At 34.6% G+C, this 26,154-nt stretch overlaps 1 protein-coding gene across 2 annotated transcripts in view; it reads right to left on the reverse strand.

Annotated features, from left to right (window-relative positions):
- Positions 1-26,154, reverse strand: part of Nbas (NBAS subunit of NRZ tethering complex) — a 340,725-nt gene that overhangs the window by 223,994 nt on the left and 90,577 nt on the right. For both annotated transcript variants that reach the window (XM_071601352.1, XM_071601351.1), the window contains exons 18-21: positions 25,421-25,561; positions 25,092-25,170; positions 21,205-21,309; positions 20,732-20,868 (exon numbers count right to left, since the gene is read on the reverse strand). In XM_071601352.1, coding sequence (XP_071457453.1) covers positions 20,732-20,868; positions 21,205-21,309; positions 25,092-25,170; positions 25,421-25,561 — 462 coding nt within the window. The remainder of the gene's footprint in view (positions 1-20,731; positions 20,869-21,204; positions 21,310-25,091; positions 25,171-25,420; positions 25,562-26,154) is intronic.

Below are 26,154 nucleotides of genomic sequence, written 5' to 3' on the forward strand. Positions count from 1 at the left end.
ACAAGTTCTGTTACATTCAACAATACCCTCCCCAATGATTTCTTACACTAAATATGTTATTTGAAGGAAAATTTATCAAAAAATAAACTTCCCAGAAGCTCTTTTATCCATGTTTTATGCTTTGGAAACAAAAGACTAAGTAGACAATTGCCACCTTTTATACATTAGTTTTAAGATCGAGTTATATTTCTATTATTTAACAAAGAATAAAATGTTCCGGTAAATTCAGCACACAAAAAATAATAATTTGGGCCTATGTGTGTAACTGCACTACAGTTGCCGTTGCTGGACAAGTTGAACGGATCTGAAATTCAATGGAAAAACCAAAGAGCTGCTGATCTACCCTAGTGCCAAGATGGAAGAAAGCTGCCCAATGACATCCTTCATGGTGTTCTTCTACATCAATGAGGTTCAGTTTCATTAGTTAATAACTTACAAAACAGAGCAGAAATAGCAATTATTAAAAGGAGGGGAGCAATGCTCTATAATTTAGATAATCTGCTTCCCATTACCAACTTGATCTCTGGGACACAGCTGCCTCATCTATGTAGTAAATACTATAAAAGTATCTGCCCCAATAAAAACAAGACAAAAGCAAATATTACCTGGGATTCTAATTAATAATAATTAGGAGTATGCTCTTAGTAGTCTAATCCTGATGTCAGAACTGTGGTTCTACCCTGCAGGGCTTGATGCAGTTATTTAACCAGCCTGTGCCTCAATTTCGTACTAAAATAGCAGTAGTAACAGGATAGGAAGGGTTACATTAGTACATATAAAAACCTTAAAATAGCACTTAGCATACACTAAATATTCAATGTGAACAAAGTAGTACCTTTTCATAAGTAGCAAATAAGATACACATGACTGTTAACATCTCAAGATGTACTTTATGATAAATAACACCACATGAATAATTTCAAAAGATGATGCTTTTCACAAATATCTAAGAATTACAATAAACTCTGATCCAATCCAGAGTAAAATGACACCAATATATTATCAGTAATTAGAAAATATAAGTTGATTTATGAGGTAGAAATGGCAATTTCCAAAAGATATTGTCTCCCTCCTAAATGCTCAAAAACAAGTTTAAAAACAAGTTTTTAACTGTGATCAAAGTATGGGGGCAGGAGATATAGCTCAGTTGGCAGAGTACCTTAGCATACACAAGGCCCTGGGTTCAATCCCCAGCCACCCCCCCCCCCACCACACACACACGTTTAAAAAAGCATTAAAGTTTAAGGAAAAGGCACAAACTCCAGTGGAGTAGTGCCACAGAATCTCCCAAAAACGTCAGTAAAATAACTGACAGATTTTTTTTATAAAAGATTTTAACATCAATAAAACAAGGGATAACATGAGAAATCACTAAAATGACAACTGGCCCCATCCACCATACTCCCACCTTCATCTTAGAGCGATGACCCTAATTTTGAACAAGAGACACAGAAAGTCCTCAAGATTTAAAAGGATGCCCATGCTTATTATAAGCAAAACTATTGGGGGGGGGGGGGGGGGAGATGTATTCAAACCCCATTCGGCAGCCTTTCACTTAACAATAAGCTACCAAAAAATATAAATAAGCTACAATGACCAAAGAAAAGTCTCCCAAACAATGTACTCATGCTTATATTTAGCATCTAGCATAAGACATATAAGACATTCATAAATGTGTGTTTTATTTTTGTAATGACACTCATTTGTAATATTTAACCAATGGAAAACAGGGGCTTAACTTGAAACTGTTGAATTACAACTTTAATTTATGGTATTTAATATTTTATTCAATGAGGGAGAATACACATTATATGTGATTATATTCCTTTCAAAGACCTGAGATCTAAGAGTCAACTAAGGATTGATGAAGACCATTGTCATACAGGGAGGCAATTTTCCAGTAGGGAGGGATGTACGAGATCAGTAAATTTCATTTCCTATTCTGTTACTCAGACCGACACAGACCCAATGGAGAGAATAATAATGAGGCCCCTTTTTTAAGATTATTGAAGGAAAAAAAAAAACTTCCAGGACCAAAAAAAAAATCATGACATCTAAAATTTATCAACTACAGAACTACTGAAATGTGCCAAAATGTTCATGAACTGTATCAGTGTACATTAACCATGACCCTATGTGGGTTTGTATTGCTAATGGAATTTGAACAAAAGGATTAGAGAATATTTTTATATCCTTTTCATTCATATAACCAAAAAATGGAATTACAGCTATGCAGACCACAAGTTATAGGAAGACTATGTGTTTACTGTCACCTATTAAAGTATCTGCATATTCTTGCCTCTAAGACCTATGCTGAATGAGCATTTTACACACTATCTATGAAGCTATCCAACTTTGTCCAGCCTAATACTTATTTATATAGCACTTATGACAATGAACACAAATATGAATCATTAATTATAGTTATAAACTCAGAAGCCTTGAGAGACAATATTATCTTTCCTGTTTTACAGTAAATGTAGCATAGGCACAGAAACACCAAACTACTTGTCCAAAGTCACACAGCTAATAAGATGCAGATAGAATTTGAGCCTAGGAAATCTATCCCAGAGTCTATATCCTGAACCATCCTGACATCCTACCTATCTGTATTCCACCTTTTCTTTTAATTCCATCTTTCATTCAAGCCATCCGCAAAATTCCAGCTTACTACAGATGATTCTACAACCATTCAGATTACCGTCTTTCTACATCCTTACTCCTTTCATCTGGACAACTTATGTGGCATTTTACTCTTGTGTAGTTTTATAATTCAAAGGTGGTATTCTCCGTTTTCCTGGAGTTCTTAACTATTATTTCATCAATTTCCTAGCCTGTATTTTTGTCTCCCCACTGGAAGTAAATATGCTTTCTGGTTAATACCTGTTTGCAACCATCGCAAATCCTGGTAGTATTATAGACATAATAATATGTGAATGACAATTTTAACTTATATATAAGTTAATTTATACATTTAGTGATTAGTTATTATATGGTTTATATAAATAAGTGTGTAGTTTTATTAACCATGAAATGTTAGTCTGTATAAATGTTTAATTTGTGGTTGAGACTTAATACCTCAACCACAAAAACTCCATAAGATACATACTAGAATTATAAATTTGTAGATATGTAACCCACATAAGTTCAAAAATTACCATTATTGAATGATTACAAGAATGATCAGTTGGAATAGACCTGATACTCTTAATTCTACAATAGATGGTCTCAAAAGAACTAGAAAGATAAAATTAAAATCAAGCTGTACAAATTTACCAGTCCATACAAATGTCAGTTTACAGAAACTACATAGCTAAAACCACTGGATTACATATAACACTTTCAATATTTATCTCACTTCTATTTTATTTGTATAATAAGGGTACTTTATACTCAACATATAACACATAGGAGATCCTTAAAGTGATTCAACCAACTTAGTTTCCTTAAGAAAATAATCATTGCACTATTCTAACTTTTAAAGAATCCTCCAATGACAAAAAATATATAGATACTTCAGAAAACAATGGCAACAGAAAATAACACGGATACAAAATACTCAAAAATAGAAGCACATAATGACAACATTGTAACACCATTTAAATGGATAAAAAGGTAATATGACTCATGATATACATTATCATAATATTCATTTTCACTGTGCTAGTCAAACGTACTGTTCATTAGAAGAAAAAATCCAAAACTTCTAATGTTCTGGACATGCTTACCAGACTTCCTTTCATGTTATTAACCTTGTATGTATTTCTTGGATGCTGTCATCACACTGTATTATGATTATTTATGTGTCTTGCTCCTTTACTAAACTAAGATCCTTCAAAGCTTTGTTTGTATCCTTGATGCAATACCCACCATTCATTTAAACCTCACTATAAATATTTAACAAAAGAATGAAGAGACTGAAGACTAGATGGAAGAATATAAATAAGCAAAAAAAATGCCCCTAAGCCATAGGATTATTGATAGTTCATGATCAATATGCTTTCCTTGCAGCTAAAGAGTTAATCTATTTAAGGTTTTTTCAAACTTTTCTAATTTAAAATTTAAAATTTCTAGAATTGACTCCCTTATCTTACACTCGGGCCATCAGCAACAACCCAGTACTCTGAAAGGTCTGTGTATGAGCATACATGAGCACTAAGACATGGAATGTCCTAAGCTGTTAATAAGCAGAGTAGACAGTTTGTTTTCTCTGAGATGTTGCTGTACAAGTTCGTTTACAGCCTCACTAATGAGTTATCAGAGTCTTTGTCAAACTGTAGACTGCCACCTTGAAAAAATTAAGGTCCAGGAAATGAGCAGGGTGAGGTTTTGGTGTCATTCCCACAAACGTGGCTGGAAAGACAGTGGTCTAGGTACTTTCAGTGCAAGTACTTCCAACACATTCTATTGCTGATGAAGTTCACAGAGACTGGAGACAGATGGGAGCAAAAAGAAAAAATATTAAGTAAATAGAACTCATCGCATTATGTAAATTTAAATTACACAACAAACATTTATTTGCTCATCACACCTTTACTGAACTGCTAAACTTTTAACAGAATTGCAGCTGTTATACTTAAGGAACACAAATAGGAAAATAAATACTACTATGTAAGTTAGTATAGGAGACAAAGTGGTATTAGTGTTCACAGAAAAATACTTTTAGAGGCAGAATGAAATACAAAGTTACAAAAAGGAACTAAAGATATGTATGCTTATCTCTTTGAGAACCCATCCATTAAGGTCCCTGAGAGTTCACACATACTGTATACCCTCTAAGATGCATGTGGCTGACAGACAACCTGTGAAGGTGGCAATTCAAAAACAGCACATCTCTACTCAATACACTGCAGTTTTGCCAGTTTGTTGTTAGTAGCAACAGAAAATTCTGTGTGTCAAAATAGACTGAATGTTACAATTGCCAGAAAACAAAATCAGTGAAACAGTACAGGAAGTGGTATGCAAATTGACCCTGGAATAAAAACAAGTGCCAGGTAATCCACAAGAAAAGATCTTCTTTCACCTGCATTTCTAGATCACTTTCTAGAATTTTCAGACTAAGGAAAAGCATTAACCTGTTCCAAATTCAGAGTGCACAGAGAAGTGAAACTTAGGCACACAGAGAAAAGTGGCTGGTGAAACTTCTGGTTTGATTACATCAGTCAACACATTGTGGAAAAGGATAAAGTATGCTCCATAACAGGGATAGAGACTCGCCCTTTAGATAAACAAAGCTAAAGAAAACAGAAACAAAAGAAATATCAGCTCAGAAAAGCTAAATTAAAACACTAAAACAGAACTTCTGTTTTAAGCCAAAATAGAGCATGAAGCAACAGAACACCAATAAACCTCTTGGAAAACACACACACACACACAAATACATCAAACACCAACACACCAGGCAGTGCAGGGTAATGACAATTAAGGGAAGATGAGTTCTACAATACTCCAACTCCAGATCACCACCCAAAAAGAGGTGATAGACCACAGGACAAAAAGCAGGGAGCAGATCCAAACAGCCTGGCAATCCTTCCGAGTTGAGGAGACAGGGTTTGAAACTCAGCAAGCCAAAGCAGCTAATAATCCATAGATAACAGGGCATAGAAGAGAGATTCTGCACTATGAAAGCAAACTCTGAAGATCCTCCGAAGTCTGTGAGCAAGTCTTGTACTCAAAAGCTCTGATCAGCCCACACCTGTGAATATGTAAAGAACCAAGCAAAAGGAACAGAAGGAACTGTAGCTTTCACGCAAAGCCAGAAATAGCCTGTGTTCCCACCAGTCAGAATGGAAAAATAGTAATTTACAGGGTATCAGTATTTAGAGGAGCATCACCTCAGCCTTGACTGAAGGCTATTCTGTTCCCACACAGCAAAGCTAAAAAGTAAGCCTCAAAAGGGTCATGTCCAAGCAACTTAGCTGTACCCCAGAAGAAAGCCTCAATACACATGTATCATCCACCCCAGTCATGTTAAATTCACGATGTCAGCCAATGAATCAAAAATTGCCAGGAATGTACAAACTAAAAAGCTTCTTCTCAGCAAAAGAAACAATCAGTGAGGTTAAGTAGAGAGATCACAGCTTGGGAGCAAATTTTTACCACTTGCTCAGACAGAGCACTAATCTCTAGGGTATATAAAGAACTCAAAAAGCTAAGCAGCAAAAAAATAAATAGCCCAATCAATAAATGGGCCAAGGACCTGAACAGACATTTCCCAGAAGATGATATACAATCAATCAACAAATATGAAAAAAATGTTCATCTTTGCTAGCAATTAGAGAAATGCAAATCAAAGCTACTCCAGTCAGAATTGTTGTTATGAAGACAAGCAACAATAAGTGTTGGTGAGAATGTGGGGAGAAAGGCACACTCATACATTGCTGGTAAGACTGCAAATTGGTACAGCCAATATGGAAAGTAGTATTGAGATTCCTTGGAAAACTGGGAATATAACCACCTTTTGACCCAGCTATCCCATTCAAAGTACCCAAAGGACTTAAAAACAGCATACTATAGGGACAGAGCCACATCAATATAATAGCAGCACAATTCACAACAGCTCAACTGTGGAACCAACCTAGACGCCCTTCAATTGATGAATGGATAAAGAAAATGTGTGGTATATATACACACAATGGAATATTACTCACCAATAAGAGAATAAAATCATAGCATTTGCAGGTAAATGAATGGAGTTGGAGAATATAATGCTAAGTGAAGTTAGCCAATCCCAAAAAAACAAATGCCAAATGTTTTCTCTGGTAGAAGGAGACTGATTCATAATGGAATTCGGAGGGGGAGCATGGGAGTAATAGATAAACTCTAGAAAGAGCAAAGGGGTGGGAGGGGGATAGAGAAGACAGTTGAATGAGATGGACATCATTACCCTAAGTACATGTATGAAGACATGAATGGTATGAACATATTTTGTATACAACCAGAGGTATGAAAAATTGTGCTCTATATGTGTAATATTAACTAATGCATTTTGCTCTCATACAGGATAAATATATATTTATTTTGAAAAAAATTGCCAGGAATGCAAAGAAAGACAAAATGATGGCTCATTACCATAAGAAAATTTGTTTTTTGAAACAAATCAAGAAACACCATGAATGACATAAGCAGTAGCATAGAAAATAAATATATCCAAACCTACCAGGAATCAAAAACATTATCAGAAATGAAAAATACACTAAGATTAAATACACACACACACACAGCCATGAACAGCCATCAACAGCAGACACTGTAAGAAAGACTAATGTAGAAACTACCCAAAATGAAACACAGGGTAAGAATAACTGGGACGATTGAGCTATGACATAAGATCAAGCAGCCAACACATACAATTGGGGTCTGGAGGAGGCGGAACGGTATGTATTATTGGAAACAGGAGAGAGGGAAGGGAAAAAATAAATAGTATAAATAAGTTTCCTAAATTTGGTGAAATCTATAACCCCAGAAATTCAAGGAACTCCATAACCAAAAATTAGAACATGCAGAAAGCAACACTAACAGACAGCATAATAAAATGGCTCAAAACCAATTTTAAGTAAAATCTTAGAAGTACACATATAAAATAAGACACGAGAGAAAATAAAAGTAACAACAGATCTCTCATCAAAAGCAATGTGAGCCAGGAGACAATGGGGTGACCCTTCTGATGCACTGAAAGAATAAAACTAGCAAAGAGAAAGTAATGGGGATTCAATGGAGCAAACTAAGCTATGTGCATTTATGAAATATGTCAAAATCAACTAATTATTTATGACTACAATGCACTAATATTAAATAAAATTGGCTGCGTTTAAGTCTATGTAACATATCTTTCAAAACAGGCAAAATACAGACTTCTTCAGACATAAAAACAAAGATAATTCCTCACCAGATCAGCACTGTAACAAAGTTAAAGAAAACCTTTCATGCAGAAAGAAACTAATACCAGAAAAACGTGGACTTCACAAGGCAATGGAGGGAAATGAAGAGCACTGGAAATGGTAAATGTAAATATAAAATACATTTTTAATTTAAAATTAATCATTAAAACAAAAATAAGAAAAAATTATAGCGGCATTCATCACACAGACAATAAATAGTTCAAAAGCCAGAAGGAAAGAAAAGTACTTTTAGAAGTGTCTTACTTTATAAGTACTATTATTTGAAAGTGGTCTTTCAGAGTAGACTCTGCTTTCAGAGTTTAGGTATAATAGTCTTCATAAACCACTTTAGTGTTTAACAGAGAAAACTAACATTGTTATGGAATAGCAGTTCTCTAGGATGAGGTGACTAAAAGGAGAGAACAGAGGGATGCTGGTAATACCGTTTAATTGTCTTCACTGTGTGAAAATGTGTCAAGTTGTACATTTTCCTGTATCCGTAGTACAATAAAAGTTAAATTTTAAAAAATACTTGACTATTTAAAATAAGGCTTATTATATAGTTTTATTAGTAATCTGGAATGTCAGATCTCTTGCCAGCAAAGGGGCACTGACCCAGATTAAAACAAAAAAAAAAGTCAAAGCCTCAAAGTCATCAGGAAGAAATGATTCATCTATTAAGAGTTGCTAAGACAAAATATTTGCAATGGGGTAATTTACAAACAACAGATATTTATTTTTGGAGTTCTGGATTCTGAGAAGTTTAAGAAGCAGGTGGGCTTGGTATCTCATGAAAGGGCCAGTCTCAAGATGCCCCTTACAGCTGTGTCCTCTAGAGAGAAACACTTCATCCTCATATTATGGAAGGGATGGAAAGGCAAGAAGGTACTGTCTTTAATCTTGAGTTTCTAGCAGGGCACAAATCCCATCCATGAGGGCAGAGCCCTCAAGTGAATCACTTCCCAAAGGCCACATCTCATGCTGTTGTACTGGAGATTGCATTTCAATGTGCATTTGGGACATGGCACCATCATTCAAACCATAGTCATTCCCCATTTTTCAGTTCTTTTTGTTCAGTCTTTTTGCAAGCCTATTTAATACACCTAAAACTAAAAGGAATCTGTGAAGTGATATTCCCATCAATATCTACGAAAGAAATGTTGCGGCTACTGCCGTAACATTATCCTCTATTACAACTACCATTGACATTTATTGAACATCACACTTCAATCATAAAAAAGATTTCACGGAAGTATGTGGCCAGCAAGTATCAACCAAATCGTATGCCCGCTTTTCTAACTACAAGCCAGTGCTCGTTCCAGGATACCATACTATCAATTCTCCTCAACAAATATATGTCCACACATGTCAAGTAATTCCAATATTTATGTATGCCTTGGGTGTTTTCATAGTTTTATGTACATTATCCAAACTTTTGCGATGAAAGGGGAACGAGTTAAAACATTTCTTAAAATATTGCATATATTTTTCTACATAACAGCAATTTAGTTTTTAATAGCATTTTTCTTATTACAATCTTTAAACAAGCTTGCCAATAGCAGAAATTGGAAAAAGTGTCTCCCAGGGTTATTTATATGTTAATTAAACATAGTATGATGAAGATACTTGCTGTTAGCCAAGTATTTACATATTAATGAAATCTTTATTGGCAAAGACTGATCAAAAAGAATTATGGGAACTATGTTGCTGAGGCAATTCAACCATTCAGAATATGTTGTTGCTTACTTAAAGGTCATGTGTTCTGAAATTATTGGTCAAGATACTTAAGTTTAAAAGAAAACTGAATAAAAGGAAGATCTTATTTCCATTGAGAGTATCATTTGTATCGCTCAGTAATGCTGTATCTGGTAACAGCCTGATTTAAAGGAAATACATCAATGGGGCAGGGGGGGAAAAGGCCAAAGTTGGGGGAAAGTGCCTCAAAAATTTTTGAATGAAAGTAGTAACTTTAAACTGTACTAAACCACATTAAAAACATTTGATAGGGCTAGGGCAGGGGCTGTAGCTCAGGGGTAGAGCACTTGCCTCACACATGTATGGCACTGGATTTGATCCTCAGCACCACATAAAAATAAAGATAATTTGTTTTTGAAGTTGTATATGGACATAAGTTAGAAAAAAAACAATGACAAGCACTATAACCATACTAAACAGAATGTGATAAGTATTAAAATAACTCTACATTTCAGAACATATTTACTAATGCCTTTCAAATGTTTTGCCCTAACAGCAAAATAATCCCTTTACTGCATATTTCAGGATATGCTGTAAGAGCTACATGTGAAAGACAAAATGAGACTGTAAACTAAAGAGACAAATGTTCTATACTCAATCCTGAAATGTTTGACTAAAAGGGAAAAACAAATTAATATACCTTCGTTTCTTTGGCCTTCATCAGAGTTCCAGACACTTAATATCAACACACTTTCAAGCCCCAGAAAAATTACTTTCTAATAGTATTAGTGTAATTTCTCTGATTAAGGAGGCAGAAACTAAGTCCATTTTTCCTTTAAATTGATAAGAATTAATTTAGCCAAAATCTAAAGTGCCACCATGCCAGGAGTTGTGAAAACCAACTACCCATACCACCAGCCCCAGTCCCTGGCTCTGAAGGTTGACTATATGAAGCAGGCCTTTCCCTTTTTTAGATTCCAAAACTGATACATGCCATTTTGTAAAAAGTGGTGTACTCCTCTCTATCGATGGTCACCTCCGAAACAAAATACAAAGCCATATTATTCTTTGGTCACAGCAACTCAGGAACTATACAAATGGGAATTAAATTTTTATTAGGTAACAAATTGACTTAAATTTTAGAAGAAAAATTCTTCTATGTTTCCCTTGAGACTGAGAACCAAAAAGTAAAAAGTGAATACAGTAGTCTAATCCTTCTATAATTATTTCATTATTCAGCCTACAATTGAGGTGATACCTCATTTCAAAAACAAAATTAGGGTGAGAATAGAACACTCAAAAATTGCTTTTAAAATTTTCAAGGAGAAAGTATTTATGAACAGGACTAGGCTACATAAAACTATGAATAAAGAGATTTGTATTTAATTTTTGGAAATCCTCTGTACTAACTCAATTTCAACCAGTGAATTAATTGGAAATATCATCTGTACCCTTGTCAACCAACAATATGATATTGTTGAATGCATGAACAACTTCAGGTTAAATATTTATTCAGACAACTCTATCACTCAGAATTCCCTGAATCAAAAACACACTCAACTCTAAGGTCTGGATGCAAACCTTATCTCTTCCAAAGGGGTTTTCCTAATGGACCTCCTTCACAACAAAAGCTCATCTTTCCCACCTCTACACCGACGTACATTACTTATATAAACATGTTGTACTTTATTGTAGGTACATATACCCCGTTATCTGATCTTCCCTACTGGATTTTAATTTATCTACAGAAAGTCCACATCTGATTCCAATTTGCATTTCCTATTCAATCCAATGAAATTATGACTCATACATCTTCTTTAAACTGTTCTTTCAATGAAAATTAAATACAAAGGAATTTAGAATACTTCTGTTTTTAAATCATTCTCAAATACAATTAGCTATAAATTTCACTCAAAACAAGATTAAAATTTAAAAAAATCAACAGGTGCTTTTCAATGAATATTAATATCTTTTTGCAAGAAAGATCTTCCAAAATATCCAATAAACTGAAACTAAGGCAATAGTTGATTGTGAGACTGTCTTCTGTTGCTTTCAAGGAAAAATAGCAATGTTAATTTATCTTTTGAATTGAAAGCTGCTTAAAGTCAATGCTGACTTTGTTAAGAACTCAAATTGCTTAGTTTCTGAAAAACTACAATCTGATGTAAATTATCAAAAATCATCCATTTGAAACTAAACTATAGTAAAAAGTTGAATTTGACCTATCATTCAACTGTGAAGAACTGGGATCTTTTTAAAGTTAAATTGTTTATTAATGATTTAAGTTACAAGGTAAATCAATTTTACCTAATAAAACTGGCTCTACTGAAATTTTTAATAAAATTTATATTGATGTTTTGATTTTATGGCACATTTTTATGTTTTTGTAAGAATAGAAAAATAATCCATGTCTGGCTACTCAAACCCAAGAGTCATAAAACAAAGTGAGAAGGCTCAGAAGTTCCCTTCATTTTGGAGGTCCCACCTATCACCAAAAGATGAAGAGGTTCTCATAATTAGTTGGGCAATAACAGATATGTAACCTTCCATCTCAAATTGGAATTCATCTTCATCCTTGTTAAAAACAGCTTTACAGCATGAACAGAAACAGCGCAAGGTAGAAAGCTACTCTAAATCTTAGTCCTAATATTTGCTTCACTAAACAATACATTATTTCTTGAAAATATTATGTTAAGTGAAATAAACCAATCCACACCAAAAAAAAAAAGTATTTCTACTTTTAAATGCCAAGAGCAGTCAAATTCAGGGAGAAAAGAAACAATGGAGGTTGACAGGGGGAGGGGGGCGGAATGGGAGGGGTGAATGAAGAGTTGTTTAATGCATATAAAGTTCTAGATTTGCAATATAAAAGTTCTTGAAATTGTTTCCACACAATTGTGAATGAACATACCACTACTGAACTGTTCACTCAAAGATAGTAAACCTTATCTTTGTATTTTACCTCAATTGTAAAAGAAAATATGTATCAGGATTGAATGGTACTAATAGTCCCTATGCTTTTTTTTTTTTAATGTTTAGTTTTTAGTTGTAGTTGGACACAATACCTTTATTTTATTTATGTGGTGCTGGGGATCGAACCTAGGGTCTCACACGTGTAAGGCGAGCACTCTACCTCTGAGCCACAACCCCAGTCTCAGCCCTGTGCTTTTTAATTAAAAAAACGAAAATGATTTATGAATGCACAAAAGAAATACATAGTTGCAGGGCTGGGGTTGAGAGTAGAGCCCTCTCCTGGTACATGTGAGGCCCTGGGTTCGATCCTCAGCACCACATAAAGTAAAATAAAGGTATTGAGTCCAATTAAAAATAAATATATATAAAAAATGATAGTTGAACACAGATTACCTTTCTTGAAGTCTAAGAAAGTAAAAGTTTCCTTCCAGATTTATTTTCAAAGAGAATGCTTTAGACTGTATCTTTCATTTTACCACATTAATCCCTTTTATTTTTCCAAATCTCCTCACGTGACCACCAATTATTCAAAAATTAACCAACTGGGACTGGGATTGTGGCTCAGCAGCAGAGCGCTCATCTAGCTAGTGCAAGGCCCTGGGTTCAATCCTCAGCACCACATAAAAATAAATGTCCAACTAAAAAGCATGTTTAAAAAACAAATTATCAACCATTATTACAGTCATGCACTATAGCCACAGCACTTTATTAGGAGATACACATCTCATTACAAAAAAAAAACTGCCACAAAATATGACAACCTGTATAGACAAAATATTCTCCATATTGGTCTCCAGAAGTTTTAGTTTTGGGTGAGTGACAGTAACTATCAGTAAGGAAAAATTATGCAAAACTTCACACCCAATGATACTTCCCAGGGGCCCTGAATTTTCTGTTGCATTAAATGGGACAGAATGCACAAAAGGGGCAAAGGCCCAAGGCAAAGCAAGAATGATTTATGATTAACAAGAAAGAAAATGCCACAGACAAATGCAGTTCAAGTCAGCACAGCACAGAGAGGGCCTAGTTCTGCAGGTGAAAGGGAAGAAAGCTTCTACCAACTGGCTTATCATGCAATGTACCATACTGTTTTTGCAAGGTTGTTCTGAAAAAGTGGTTTTTATGTTCCAGGAAAAGAGCAGCTTCTGAATATGGGGACTAGTATACTCTGACATGAGCTTAGGATGGCATCCTATGTGACCTAAGCCAGTGTTAACAGAATTTTCACACAGTCACTATTTTTAGCTTTGATGATCTTATAAATTACCATGGAACTAAAGGACAGAGAATAATTACTGCTGACTCAACAGATAACTCATAAAGGAAAATGGAAACTTCTAAAATACACTTACAATTCACTGAGTTATAGTCCATCTACATGTTACAGCATATTTTTCATAATCTTTCAATCACCAAATAATCTAACAAATTTATTTATAAGCAAATACATTGCAAAGTTCTGAGAGTAAGTTTTTAGGGATGATGTTAAGAATGTAATTATTCTTAACTCTATTCTATTTCCATTTACGTTTGTCACTTGCACTATAAAATAAATTCTGCAATAACCCCAAATACACAAAATACAATTCAGTCTTTTCCTATTGGTTCTGGAGATAATCCAGGAATATATCAGAGTAATAATTCTTATCTAGTAAATATCTAAGAACCAAAGAATTGTACTATCAACATATATAGATCAACAGTTTATTTCCACACATTAAAAATAAATGAAGTCTAGGGGCCGAGGTTGTGGCTCAGCGGTAAAGCACCTGCCTCGCATGTGTGAGACCCTGGGTTCAATCTCAGCACCACATTAAAAAAAATCAACCAAGTGAAATAAAGGTGCTGTGTCCAACTAAAAAATAAATGTTAAAAAATTTTTTAAAAATAAAGTCTATATACAATGTTGTAGTATCTTGGAGTGCATTTTCAAACAGAAAAAGACATTAGTCTAAAAAAATACTGGTGAATTCCAATAAGCCTTTGGTGAGTTCATTCACTTCTGTTTTTAAAATGGAAATTTTCTCCCACAAACTGATACGTTAGGTAACTTAAATATAACAGATTTCACATTTACACATGCACAACTGCATCCCCAGGAAGCATCCCATGAACACTGGACCCAGCTAAAGCAAGCCAGATCAGACTCCCGTCCATGCACACTCCCCCACGTCCACCAGCTAGCTCAGTGAAGTGATCCCATCCACATCTTGTGTTACAACTTTCCATCAGATTTCTGTCGCCCTCCTGGCTCCACTTTCCAACTCACAAAGCGCAACTCTTCTGACACCCACTTCCACAATAAGACGCCCTTCACATGTTTTTCAAGGTAAAGGTTCATATTTGCACATTTATTTCTTAACCATTACATGTGTAAAAACTATGTTAACATTTTTGTTAGGTTCTTAACTTTGTCCTAGTGCACAAAGTGCCACTAGCCCCATTTCCCTAATATTCCATGTAGTTTTTACTGAATGATTCCATACAGTGCAATATTTAGAAATGCATGCACCACATTATAGCAGAACTGACTACATGTGATAGTCTATATTTGACCAATGTGTTATGACTAAAGGAATGGGAACCTAGGTGAAGAGTGTACCTTTTTTCCCCACAACATTGTGTTTTATAATTGTTTTGTTTTAATTAGTTATACATGACAGTAAAATGCATTTATGTACTCTGATATATATAGATGGGATATAATTTCTTATTTTTCTGAGTGTACATTGTTGCAGAATCATATTGGTCATACTGTCACGTGTATACATAAATGGTTGGAGCTGGAGAATAAGCCAATCCAACGAAACCAAAGGCCAAATATTTCCTCTAGTAAGTGGATGCTAATTCACAATAAGGCGGGGGCACTAGGGAAGAATAGAGTTACCTTAGATTAAGTAGAGGGAAGTGACAGGAGGGGAAGGGAGGGGATATGGGGAGAGGAAAGATAGAATGACAGAGTAACTTTTGTAAATGTAAAATCATTCCAATAAAAAGTCTAAAACAATAAATGTAGAAACTATGTAAGTATATGAGACCAAACTTTAATACAAAATTCTGTATTATAATAACTGCTAACAATTCAATACCATTTACTTGATATAAACCACTGCAAACAGTGCTTGGTATTAATTCTTTAATCATTCTTATAACACTGTGGAGTAAGAGCTATAATCATACCCATGTTACAATGAAAAGACAGTGGTACAGTTGAGAAACTAACCCAAAATCATGACTCTAGGCAGGTAGTAGGTGCCCTTACCACTATGCTACATTATTTCCACAAACAAATACAATTTTTAAAAAAACACTGTATTCATCATACTGGAAAGATTTCACTCAGAAAGGAGGCTAAAATGAAAAAAAAACTATAAACTAAAAAGCTATAAACATTGATGTGGCTATGTCACTCGAGTATGCCAATTTTAAGTTCTTTAGGAATAGACCAAGGAGTGGGATAGCTGAATCAAATGGTGGTTCCATTTCAAGTTTTCTAAGAAATCTCCACACTACTTTCCAAAGTGGTTGCACCCATCTGCAATTCCCACCAGCAATGTACCTTTTTCCCCACATCCTCTCCAATACTTATTATTGCTTGTGTTCTTGTTAACTGCCACTCTGGTGTGAGATGAAGTCTTAGTGTAATTTTGATTTGCATTTCTCCAATCACTGAAGATGTTAAACACTTTGTCCACGTATTTGTTGGTCGTTTGTGTATCTGAGAAGTGTCTGTTCAGTTCCTTAGCCCATTTATTATTTTTTTGTATTAAGTTTATTGAGTTCTTTATATATCCTGGAGATTAACATTCTATCTGATGCACTTGTGATAAAAATTTGCTCCCATACTTTAGGCTCTCTCTTCACCTCAATAATTATCTCCTTTGCTGAGAAGCTTTTTAGTTTGACTCAATCACATTTATTGATTTTATTTCTTGCACTTTAAGCCCCCAACTTCCTTAACAAGACTCCTAATCTGACATGATGAAGATTTGGGCCTACCAAAAACCTAACCTGAAATGTGCAATCAGCACAAAAAATATGATTTTCCACTTTTTATAATCTCCATTACCATGATTGGGGGCACTAACAAAGAAATATCACCTTTTTTACTTTAAAAGGGCAAACTAGAATATAAAGTGTAAACATTTTATAACAGTGATTAAGAATTGGTACCTTTTCACTAATGAAAAATGTTATTCAAGGTTTTACAAAACTTGGTCACATTTCAATGTCAAATACACAAGAAACAAAAAGTGACACTATAATACACAGAATAACACATACCATAGAAATCTCCCAGCCATCATATCCACACAGTTTAGATCAAAATTGATCAAACTTTGGTTAGATGTCAAAGTACATGTTTTGCCAATGGAATCTCCAAACAGAACAACAGGTCAATTGCTGACATATCCCACTACTGGTTTCCAAATTTTTTACATAGCTTGAACTCTAAAATTTGAATTGTATACCATTGTGTATACTGAATTTGTCTTAAGTGACTCATTCATTCAAAACCTACTGGGTTATTCATACCAGGCACTGAGACTAAAGATGTTCATGGATTTTACATTCATTCATTCACAACTATTTATTGTACAACTGCAAAGTTTCAGGTGCTGTTCTGAGAGTACTAGGGAAGGGAACAAAAAAATGCTTATCCTACTGAAGGAGACATTATAGAAAGGAAAACAGACAATAAGCAAAACACAAACCAAATTAGTAATAAACGTTAGAAAACAAAGATATCAAAGAGAAGGATTTAAAGTGAGGGTAAAATTTTAAGCGAAAGAAAGCCAAGGAAAATCATATAAAGTAGAAAAGACAACCCTACAACATATTAGGTGTAAATGCTATTAAGAAAAATAAAATACGGGGAAAATGTGATGGTGAAGTGAAGGCTGAAAGAAAATGGTCAGTGAAGGCCTTTTTGAAGAGGTGGCCTTGAGAAGTGAATGTCAATGAAGTAAGAGATCCAGTGACATGAGGATATGGGAGAAGGGCATACCAAATCAAAAACCCCTTGGCAGGAGCAAATGTGGCATGTTTAGGAAGCAGCAAGAGACCAGAGTGGTGGGAGTGGAGAGAGCTGGGGCTGTGTACACCTTCCTGATAACCACTGTGAATTTGGGCAGGTATACACTTAAAAGTGTAATGACTTACTTCAAATCAATTCCACATTATAATTGCAAAGTGTAAATGGAGGGAATGAAGGGAAAAAAGTGGGATGAAGCCTAAGTGGTACCACTGAGTAACGCAGACTTCCACAAGACAATCAGGGCGTGTACACAGAAAATTCAACAGCCATTCAAGGCAGTGGATAAGAAATTTCTACTGATTTATAAAGTATCCCTGATAACTCATGCTGATTAGAAACAGTGTTTTACTCATTTTGAAATCCCTCCCACAGTGCTAGGCCCATGTGAGGTACTCAGCAAATGGCGAGTGGTTATGTGTAGAAAAGCATTTGTGTGCCAACGTGTCAAACATTATGTTCATCAGACCTCACAGTTGTAAATGACTCAGAAAATGAATAACAAGTATCCAAAGAAGAATCCTCAAAAAAAAAAAAAATCTCTAAACATATATTATTTATCTATATGTCCCTTAGGGCAAGATTCTAAATGGAGAAAAGAATTTGGCAGTGGGTTAAACAGAAATTGCACCTTCAGGTTAGCAGAACCTTGATAAGTACCTCTTATGATAAGACTTCTCCCATGTTAGCAGGCATATTATCCTCAGCACACCCTTTAGCCTCTTTCTTAAATGGCACAAGGACCTACCTGTCCCATCAGTAAACACTGTGAAGTACTTGCTACCCAAGAACCATCCCATGCCCCTGGGTATCCAGAAATTAGGAAGGATGGTCTGTCTTTAGAATTAGGTTGATGTTCATTATAAGGGGAGCCAAAGGGAGGACAGAAAATGAAAACAAACCATGTAAAATTTCTGTATTATAAATAATTAGAAGAATATAGGGAAAAGAATAATTTATAAGAAATCACACAGAAGCAGTTATGCCTGAAGTCTAAGCATGGTTTTGCATTTAGTAAGTTAAATTGTAATAGAGTAGACATATTACCATTAAACCTATTGTTCTTTGCCACTTAGATAAGTTAAAAAGAAACACTGTGAAGGACTTTCTAGAGAAACAAAGATTAACCAAAACAATCTGTATGTTTCTCAGTAGTTAAAAACAAATATAACTCAAGAACTTAATACAATCAGTCTCTTCAAACTTTTTTTTTAAATCTCGTATCCCAAAACAATGATGCAAAATAGCTTTAATACCAGGGCATGGGAAGCAGGGAGGAACGGGGCAAGACTAGGGAGTGATACTGGCCACATATTATTATATTGTGTGCATATACAAATATGTAACAACAAATCCCATCATTATGGACAACTATAATATACCCATTAAAAATGTGGGGAGAAAAAAGGCTGGGGATGTATCTCAATGGTAAAGTACCGCTGGTTTCAATCCCCAGTATGGGTTGGGGAGAGGGGGGGACCTTAATCTTCCAGTTACCCTCTGCTGAAATATAACTCAAGTCTTTATTGTAATTTAAATTAGTCCTTGAGTTTACATAAAGGACCCCCAGGGCATTCAAAGATAATACAGCACTGGACATTGTGCAATTATTCTGCAAGCCAACTTTCAGGTTAAAATCATAAGTTTAAGCAGTCACTACAAAACAGTAACAATAAGTGCATTACATCTAAAAAGAAATTACCTTTTAAAACAACATTAAGGAATAGTAGCCCTTTTTCCTAAGATTTACAGCAAAAATAAGTCATCTCCAATCAAATTTATTTATTTTGCAGAGGTAGAGAACAGAATTACATTCTAATTTATAAACATTTAGAAAATACACTTACGATTCACTATACAGATTTAAAAGTTGAAAATTATCAAAGTATCTCAATGTTTTTCTTCACTTTTACCTGAAGATTTGCCTTTTTAGTAAGAAAAATGCAAATAAGTAATTTTAAACATTCTTACAGCCTAGTGACCTACAACTTTTAAGCACAGATTAAAATCTAGGATATACCTATGTTGATTTTAACATGGTTCCAAGCCTCTATAAATCTCAGGAAAAACAAAATTATCTGGAGACCAGGTATAAGTAAGATGTGCCAAATGACTCTGCATATGCCGATCAACACCCAAGCCTAAAAATATTATTTAGTGAAGGCAGCAAGGGAAGCCAGATGATCCCCAACTTATACAACGTCCCTTAATATTGTAAGTTTCCAGTAGCTAGACTTAATAACAATGATTTCAATCAGAACTATCAAAATCCTTCAGAGTGTTATAGTTTACAAGCAAATTTCGTATGTATCAATTCATCTATTACTAAAAAGAATGCTGTAAGAGTAAGCCAGACAAGAACTGTTGACTCATTTTAATGATAAATTCAAAATCAGAAAAGATAAATCACGCATTTACTAGTGAGCCAGCTGACTACACGTTAAAGACCTCACAAATGGATATGTCCTGTTACTCTCCATTTGCCTTCTACCTCTATTCAGAACTGACCTAGCAAGGTATGCTCTGAACACCTCTCTTCTCCCTTGTGCCATTTGACCGGGAGCTAACTTCACTAAACTATACACTACTCACTTCAATCTCAAGATGCTGGCCTCCAGAAGAACATGAGGTGATAATACTAGAATGTAATATCTACATAGGCTTACAGTCTGTCACATGCCGAAATCCGATTATCAAATAAACTGACTTGAATTGTAATATGGAACATTAGTCTGGTAGTAACATGGTATTTCATTTTTGTCCTTGTCTCTGGGAATTTCAAACGGAGACAAGGTTGTTGAGCAAAGCAGGATACAGATAGTCCTGGGTCCCTAATACTGTTAGAACTACAGATTCAGTTTCTAAAATAGACAACCATTTCAAATTTATATTGTTATCCTAAAATTGTTTTTAATTTAAACAGTACATATTGCGAACATGGCACTAAACCATGACTTTCAAAATTTTGTATTGAGTTCAAGTGGTCCTGTTATATTTTCAAGATTTAAAAATAAGTTGAACTTACTTTTATCACCAGAAAAAAGGTTTAAATAGATTACTTTTTTTTTTAATTCAAGGTCTTCAGCATGAAACAGAAAATTTTTATTATTTAGAGAGAAGGTAAAATTCGGTTTATAGAGTCACATACCAAGCTTCAGGGAGCAAAACAGAGTATTCATGTGGAGAAGTTGTTTCTGGAAAGTTGGAGAGAATTGCAAGGCGATGAGGAAGAAGGTCAGAGCCATGATAAGTAAATAGAATTTCTAATGCTTGGACATTGCTTTCCTGTATAAAAGGAAAGAGGTGAGTTTCTAAAATGAATCTTGGAAATAAAGCAGTGATTTTCTATGACATTCAAAAATTTAACTTTTTATGCAATTCTGAAAAAGTTCTTTGAAATATTGCTGAATTTTTCCTAACTTGTATCATGTTTCTCAATTTAATGGTACAAAAATGATTTTTAAATCTCAAGAAAATTTTTTTAAATGTAGGTATGTTTTCTACATTCATATTACAACAGAACAGAAAATGTAATGGTATATGCACACATCAACATTAACTGCACAACTTCAATATTTACAGTGTTAATAGCCACAATTATTTACCAAAAAAAAAAATTACCCGAGCATAAGTTCTTGCTGAGAGAACAATATTCTGGCTTCTAAACTTCTTAAAGAACTCAGCATCATATCTCTGTCCAGATGCATGAGGCACTCCCAGGATTTCCTGAAGGGAAACAATGATTTTATGAATAGGCCTTTAAATACGGTGACAAGAAAATATTAAAAACCTTTACAACTCTGCCTGCCTAAATAAATAAGGCCTGAACTAATTAATTTAACTGTCAACTGTTAAATAAAGTGCTATATCTGTATCCTCATCTTTGTTTTGAAAAGGGCCATATTTGTAAATGCAGTAATTTTTTCAAATCCAGAAGTGAAATAGTGAAAATTTAATTACAGTAGGACAACCAAAACCAACTACCTGGTAAGAATAAGCAACAGTTATACAGTGCTGTACATTATAAGCACCCATCACATCTACGTAAGAACTTTAGATTGATTTAATTATTCTTAAGAGTGACCTATGTTAAATGCAGATTGTAAATTGTAAATGCAGAATGAATAGGCTCAGAGTGTCTACTATATGCTAGTGGTACTGCGAAAGGCACTGGTAACTCACTGAACAATGTACTTTCCCTTCCCTCCATGTAGCTTGAAATCCAGCACAGAAGTGAATCAACTGTTTACAAAACATCTTAATTTTTTAAAATCATTTATGAAGTACCTATCTACTTCATATTGAATGTTGCTATCATATGAGAATTGCTACTAATTTTGTCAGAAGTAACAGCAGCCTTGTGGTTATTTTTTTTTAAGACCTAATGATTTAGATATTCGTACTCAAGTATAGATAAAATGATAGAATTCCTGTGATTTGCTTTGAAGTGAAAGAAAAGGCAGGAGTGTAAAGGTGGAAAATAAAAGACAAGATTGGCAAACTAGCTGAAACTGAGAATGAATACATCATAGTTCATAGTACTGTTCTGACATATGTTTGAAATAGTTTGTAATAAAAAGCTAAAAAGAAAACTAATAAAACTCAAGACAACTAAACTCAAATAGATACTCAGTGTTCTTCAATATTGCTACATTTCCCTAAGAAGTTTCCTACTGTTAGGAACTTTTTCACATTTTCTGATCCTCTAGACTGTGACATTCTATTCCCCAGCCCCCTACTCTCAGCTAACAACCTTGCTTTTCTTAATTGACTATTAGATGGGAGGTCCCTAATTTTCCAACCCACCAAAGCTGCAAATCTGCCTGCATCTATACCAATAGAATTTTCCTTCCTTCCGTTACAGCAGAAAAATTTATTTTCATATCTAAAACAGTCTCCAAATTCCACTGATGCTCAGAATCCCATTCTCCTCCTCTTCCACTATTATGTAAGTATTCCTTTTTCTTCCACTCAATAAATTCCCTTTCACTCTTCCACTGTGCATTCCATTAGCATGCAACCAATACTACTACTTCCTTCTACTACAAAAACGACCCTTATTGGGGCTGGGGATGTGGCTCAAGTGGTAGTGCGCTCGCCTGGCATGCGTGCGGCCCGGGTTCGATCCTCAGCACCACATACAAAGATGTTGTGTCTGCCGAAAACTGAAAAATAATTTTAAAATTCTCTCAAAAAAAAAATTTAAAAAAAAAAACCCTTACACATACCTAGCCAACACCACCACCTTCACCATTTTCTCTGGCCCAGCCTTTTTCTCAATAACACTTCTTGAAAGAGCTGCCCACATCCAGTCTCCACTTCCCCACTGAACCTCTAAGAAAAATTCAATTTGATTCCTTAAATAGGATAAGTAAACAATTCTAACCATATTTCCCACCTTTGTTCTGTGCCACCCCAATCTCCACATCCTACGCTGACTATCAAATGTTCTCAAGAGCATGTCATCTTCTTCCATGCCAACAGGCCTTTATCTAACACTGATTATTAGCATAGCCCGCTCAACAGAAAAGTTCTTGCTTCCTAGTTATTTGGGCAAACTGATAACCTTCTCTAAGCTTCTATAAAATTCAGAGGATAGTAGAAACTGCCTCAAAAAACTGTTGATAAACAATCTTGAATAAGTACATGAGACAACAGCTGACAGTCCTCAATAAACGTGCTGGTATTTCTTGGGGTCTTCTCCTTGCCCACTGGGTCTCCCTACTGTGCTTCCTCATCAATTCTTCATAACTTTATCATCACTTAATGCCTATAAGCACACTGTTCTTTATTCATCTCTCCACCTCCAGAAACAGCACAATATCTGGCATACAGTAAGCACACAGGTAAAATTTAAATGAATTTTTTTATCCATTTATCATTTTTAAAAAGCATGTCCTATGATGAAAATGCAATGCCTATCTCTTATACTAACAGGTTAATCATTATACCTGAAGATTTTAATTCATTCCAAGTCATCTACATTTCAAAAGCTTAGGTTTTCAAAAAAAAAAAAAAAACAGGGACTTAAATACTTTAAATGGACTGTCACATGGGAAATAGCCATTCAAAAACCAAAGAGTAACAAAAGAGGCCTGGGAGTGTAGCTGAACGGTAGAGCACTTGCCTAGCAGGTGTGAAGCTTAGGGTTCAATCCCAAGCACCACAAATGGTGATGATGATGAAAGAAAATTAACTGGATAGTCAAGCTCTGAACTTTTTTGCGGGGAGCAAGGGGATAACCCGCTATTGAACCTAGGGACTTACCCACTGAGTCACACCCCTGGCCTTTTTTTTTTTTTTTTCCTAACAGGATCTTTCCAAGTTGCTAAGTCTGGCTTTGGAACTTATGATCCCCCCTGCCTCAGCCTACTGAGTCACTTGTATTACAAGTATGCATGCACTACAGTATGCAGTGAAACATTTTACATATTTTTTAAAGATGTTTATATACTTAGCCTTAGTTTCATGAATAAAGTACATGCTTAGATTTCCATAGTATGGAATGTGCTTATAATACATTACCTCAAAATATTCCAGAACTCAATAAAACAATGTTTTAGGGTAGTATGACCATCTGACAGTAAAACTAATTGTACTTAAATATAAATTTTTCAGGAATTCTTCATAACTTGTTTGCATTAAGTGGTATACTCATTACCAATGTTTTGTAATATCCAGAAAATTAGTCCTCTTAAGTGTCCTGTTTAAAAGCATTTTAACTACATTAGCAAGGTGGGGGAATCAAGTGCTTCTGGGTCCATTTATACAGTCACAAGTACAAAAAGGCTTCGGTTATTCTTGGGATGGGCACCATATTAGCAGACCTGACACTGAGCACCTACTACTGTGCCAGTGTCATGACTGATATGCCTACACAGTAGGGAGGCAAGTTAGACTTCCATGTGAAGCCAAACTTCGATAGTTGGATATAGTTTAAAACTTTAATAACTTCAGCTATGAAGGTCATTTAATAAAGCAATCTAAACTATCTGTTTACTGAAATGTGGCCAATTTCCACTTTTACCTTTAAGAGTTTCTGAATTGTTCTAATAGTTCAGAGTATTACTGAAATCCCCAACATGGGGCCATCTGGACTTACATCTCTGAAGACTTGAATACGAAACATACTATTTTTAATAATTAGGATCAACCAACTAAATTCGACCCAACAAATCATAATACTCATCTTAAGATTATTTAAACTCAGTAAAAACTGAGAATTCGTACTGAGAACACGTAAGTGTCATTAACATAAAATAAAAATATAAAATATAAGAAAAAGAACTGTAAATCTACAAGACATAGATGCATTGAAATGGCTATACCTTTCGTATTCCCTAACCTAACAAAATAACTTCTGGCCTTTCATGATCTTGAATTTTTATCAAAACAAGTTATGAGAGAACTTGCTTCTGTAAGAAATTAATTTTTCCCATATAAACAGTTTTAAGACAAGAATATCAGTGGCAGATCAAATTCACATAATTGGACAAATTATTCCTTACCTCATATGTTGCAAGTCGATCCAAGTAAGTTAATAATTTCAGTCTACAACGGCAAAGTTCTTTTTGTTCCAGCGTCAACCTGTATTGAATAACTATATTAGGCCATTTATATTTTCATAGAAGTACATTTCTCTCGGAGTTAAAATAGAACAAAAATGAATATTCCACTGAACCCAAAGCTCTTGGAACAGTGTACTAAATAAAGCACAAGGGTAAAACAATATTAGACACATTTAAATTGTGGAAATAATTATCACAAGTAAAAAATATATACTGAAATCATTAGTTATTTTAAAGAGGTTACCGAATGAATAGTAATGAATCATTACTTTGAGAAGTTCACTAATTTAAGTAGTTCTCGTCTCTTCTTGAGCTCTTTTTCCTTTTTATTCTTGGCAGGCTGTTCATCCAGTGGTGAAAGATCCTCATAGGAGATACTGTCAATGTCTACTTCACCAGGTAATGTAAATCTGCAAGATAAAAAAAAAATTACTGAAAGAGGATTCAAGTTTTTTGTTTAACTTAAAAGCTATTTTTTCCTATTTTAGCTGAATTATTAACTTCCACAGAAAAACAATTTTTTTTAAATTTTTGCCATTGTAATGCAGGTGATCCACTCATTGTATCCATAAAATAGAATAATTAATATGCACAGAAATGCTAAGTTCAACAAAATGAAAACTGTTTAGGAAAACATGTAGTATTATATTCACCTAATGAAAAACAGCCCATGTAGAAAATGCTGCCTAGAGTTTATAATTTGACTCACTTCCATTTATGATCTTAAAATGATTAGCAAATGGTATCATTTAAATTATTCCCTCTTCAGATATATCATCATCATTTATATCTCCAAAGAAGTCCCAAATGTCTGATGAGCAATGACCCGTCAAGTAACTATTACTATTATTACTGACATTTGAACGATGCTTCAAAGTTCAAGAGGTGCTTTCACAAGATATATAATTTAATTACTGAAAGTAATTCTGTAAAGGAGGTATGATCCTACAGGTAACGAAAGAGAAGTCAAGACTCCAAAGATTGTTCAACTGACAAGGAAGCC

Source organism: Marmota flaviventris, chromosome 14 (genome assembly GCF_047511675.1).
Source record: "Marmota flaviventris isolate mMarFla1 chromosome 14, mMarFla1.hap1, whole genome shotgun sequence".
Classification (NCBI taxonomy): Eukaryota; Metazoa; Chordata; class Mammalia; order Rodentia; family Sciuridae; genus Marmota; species Marmota flaviventris.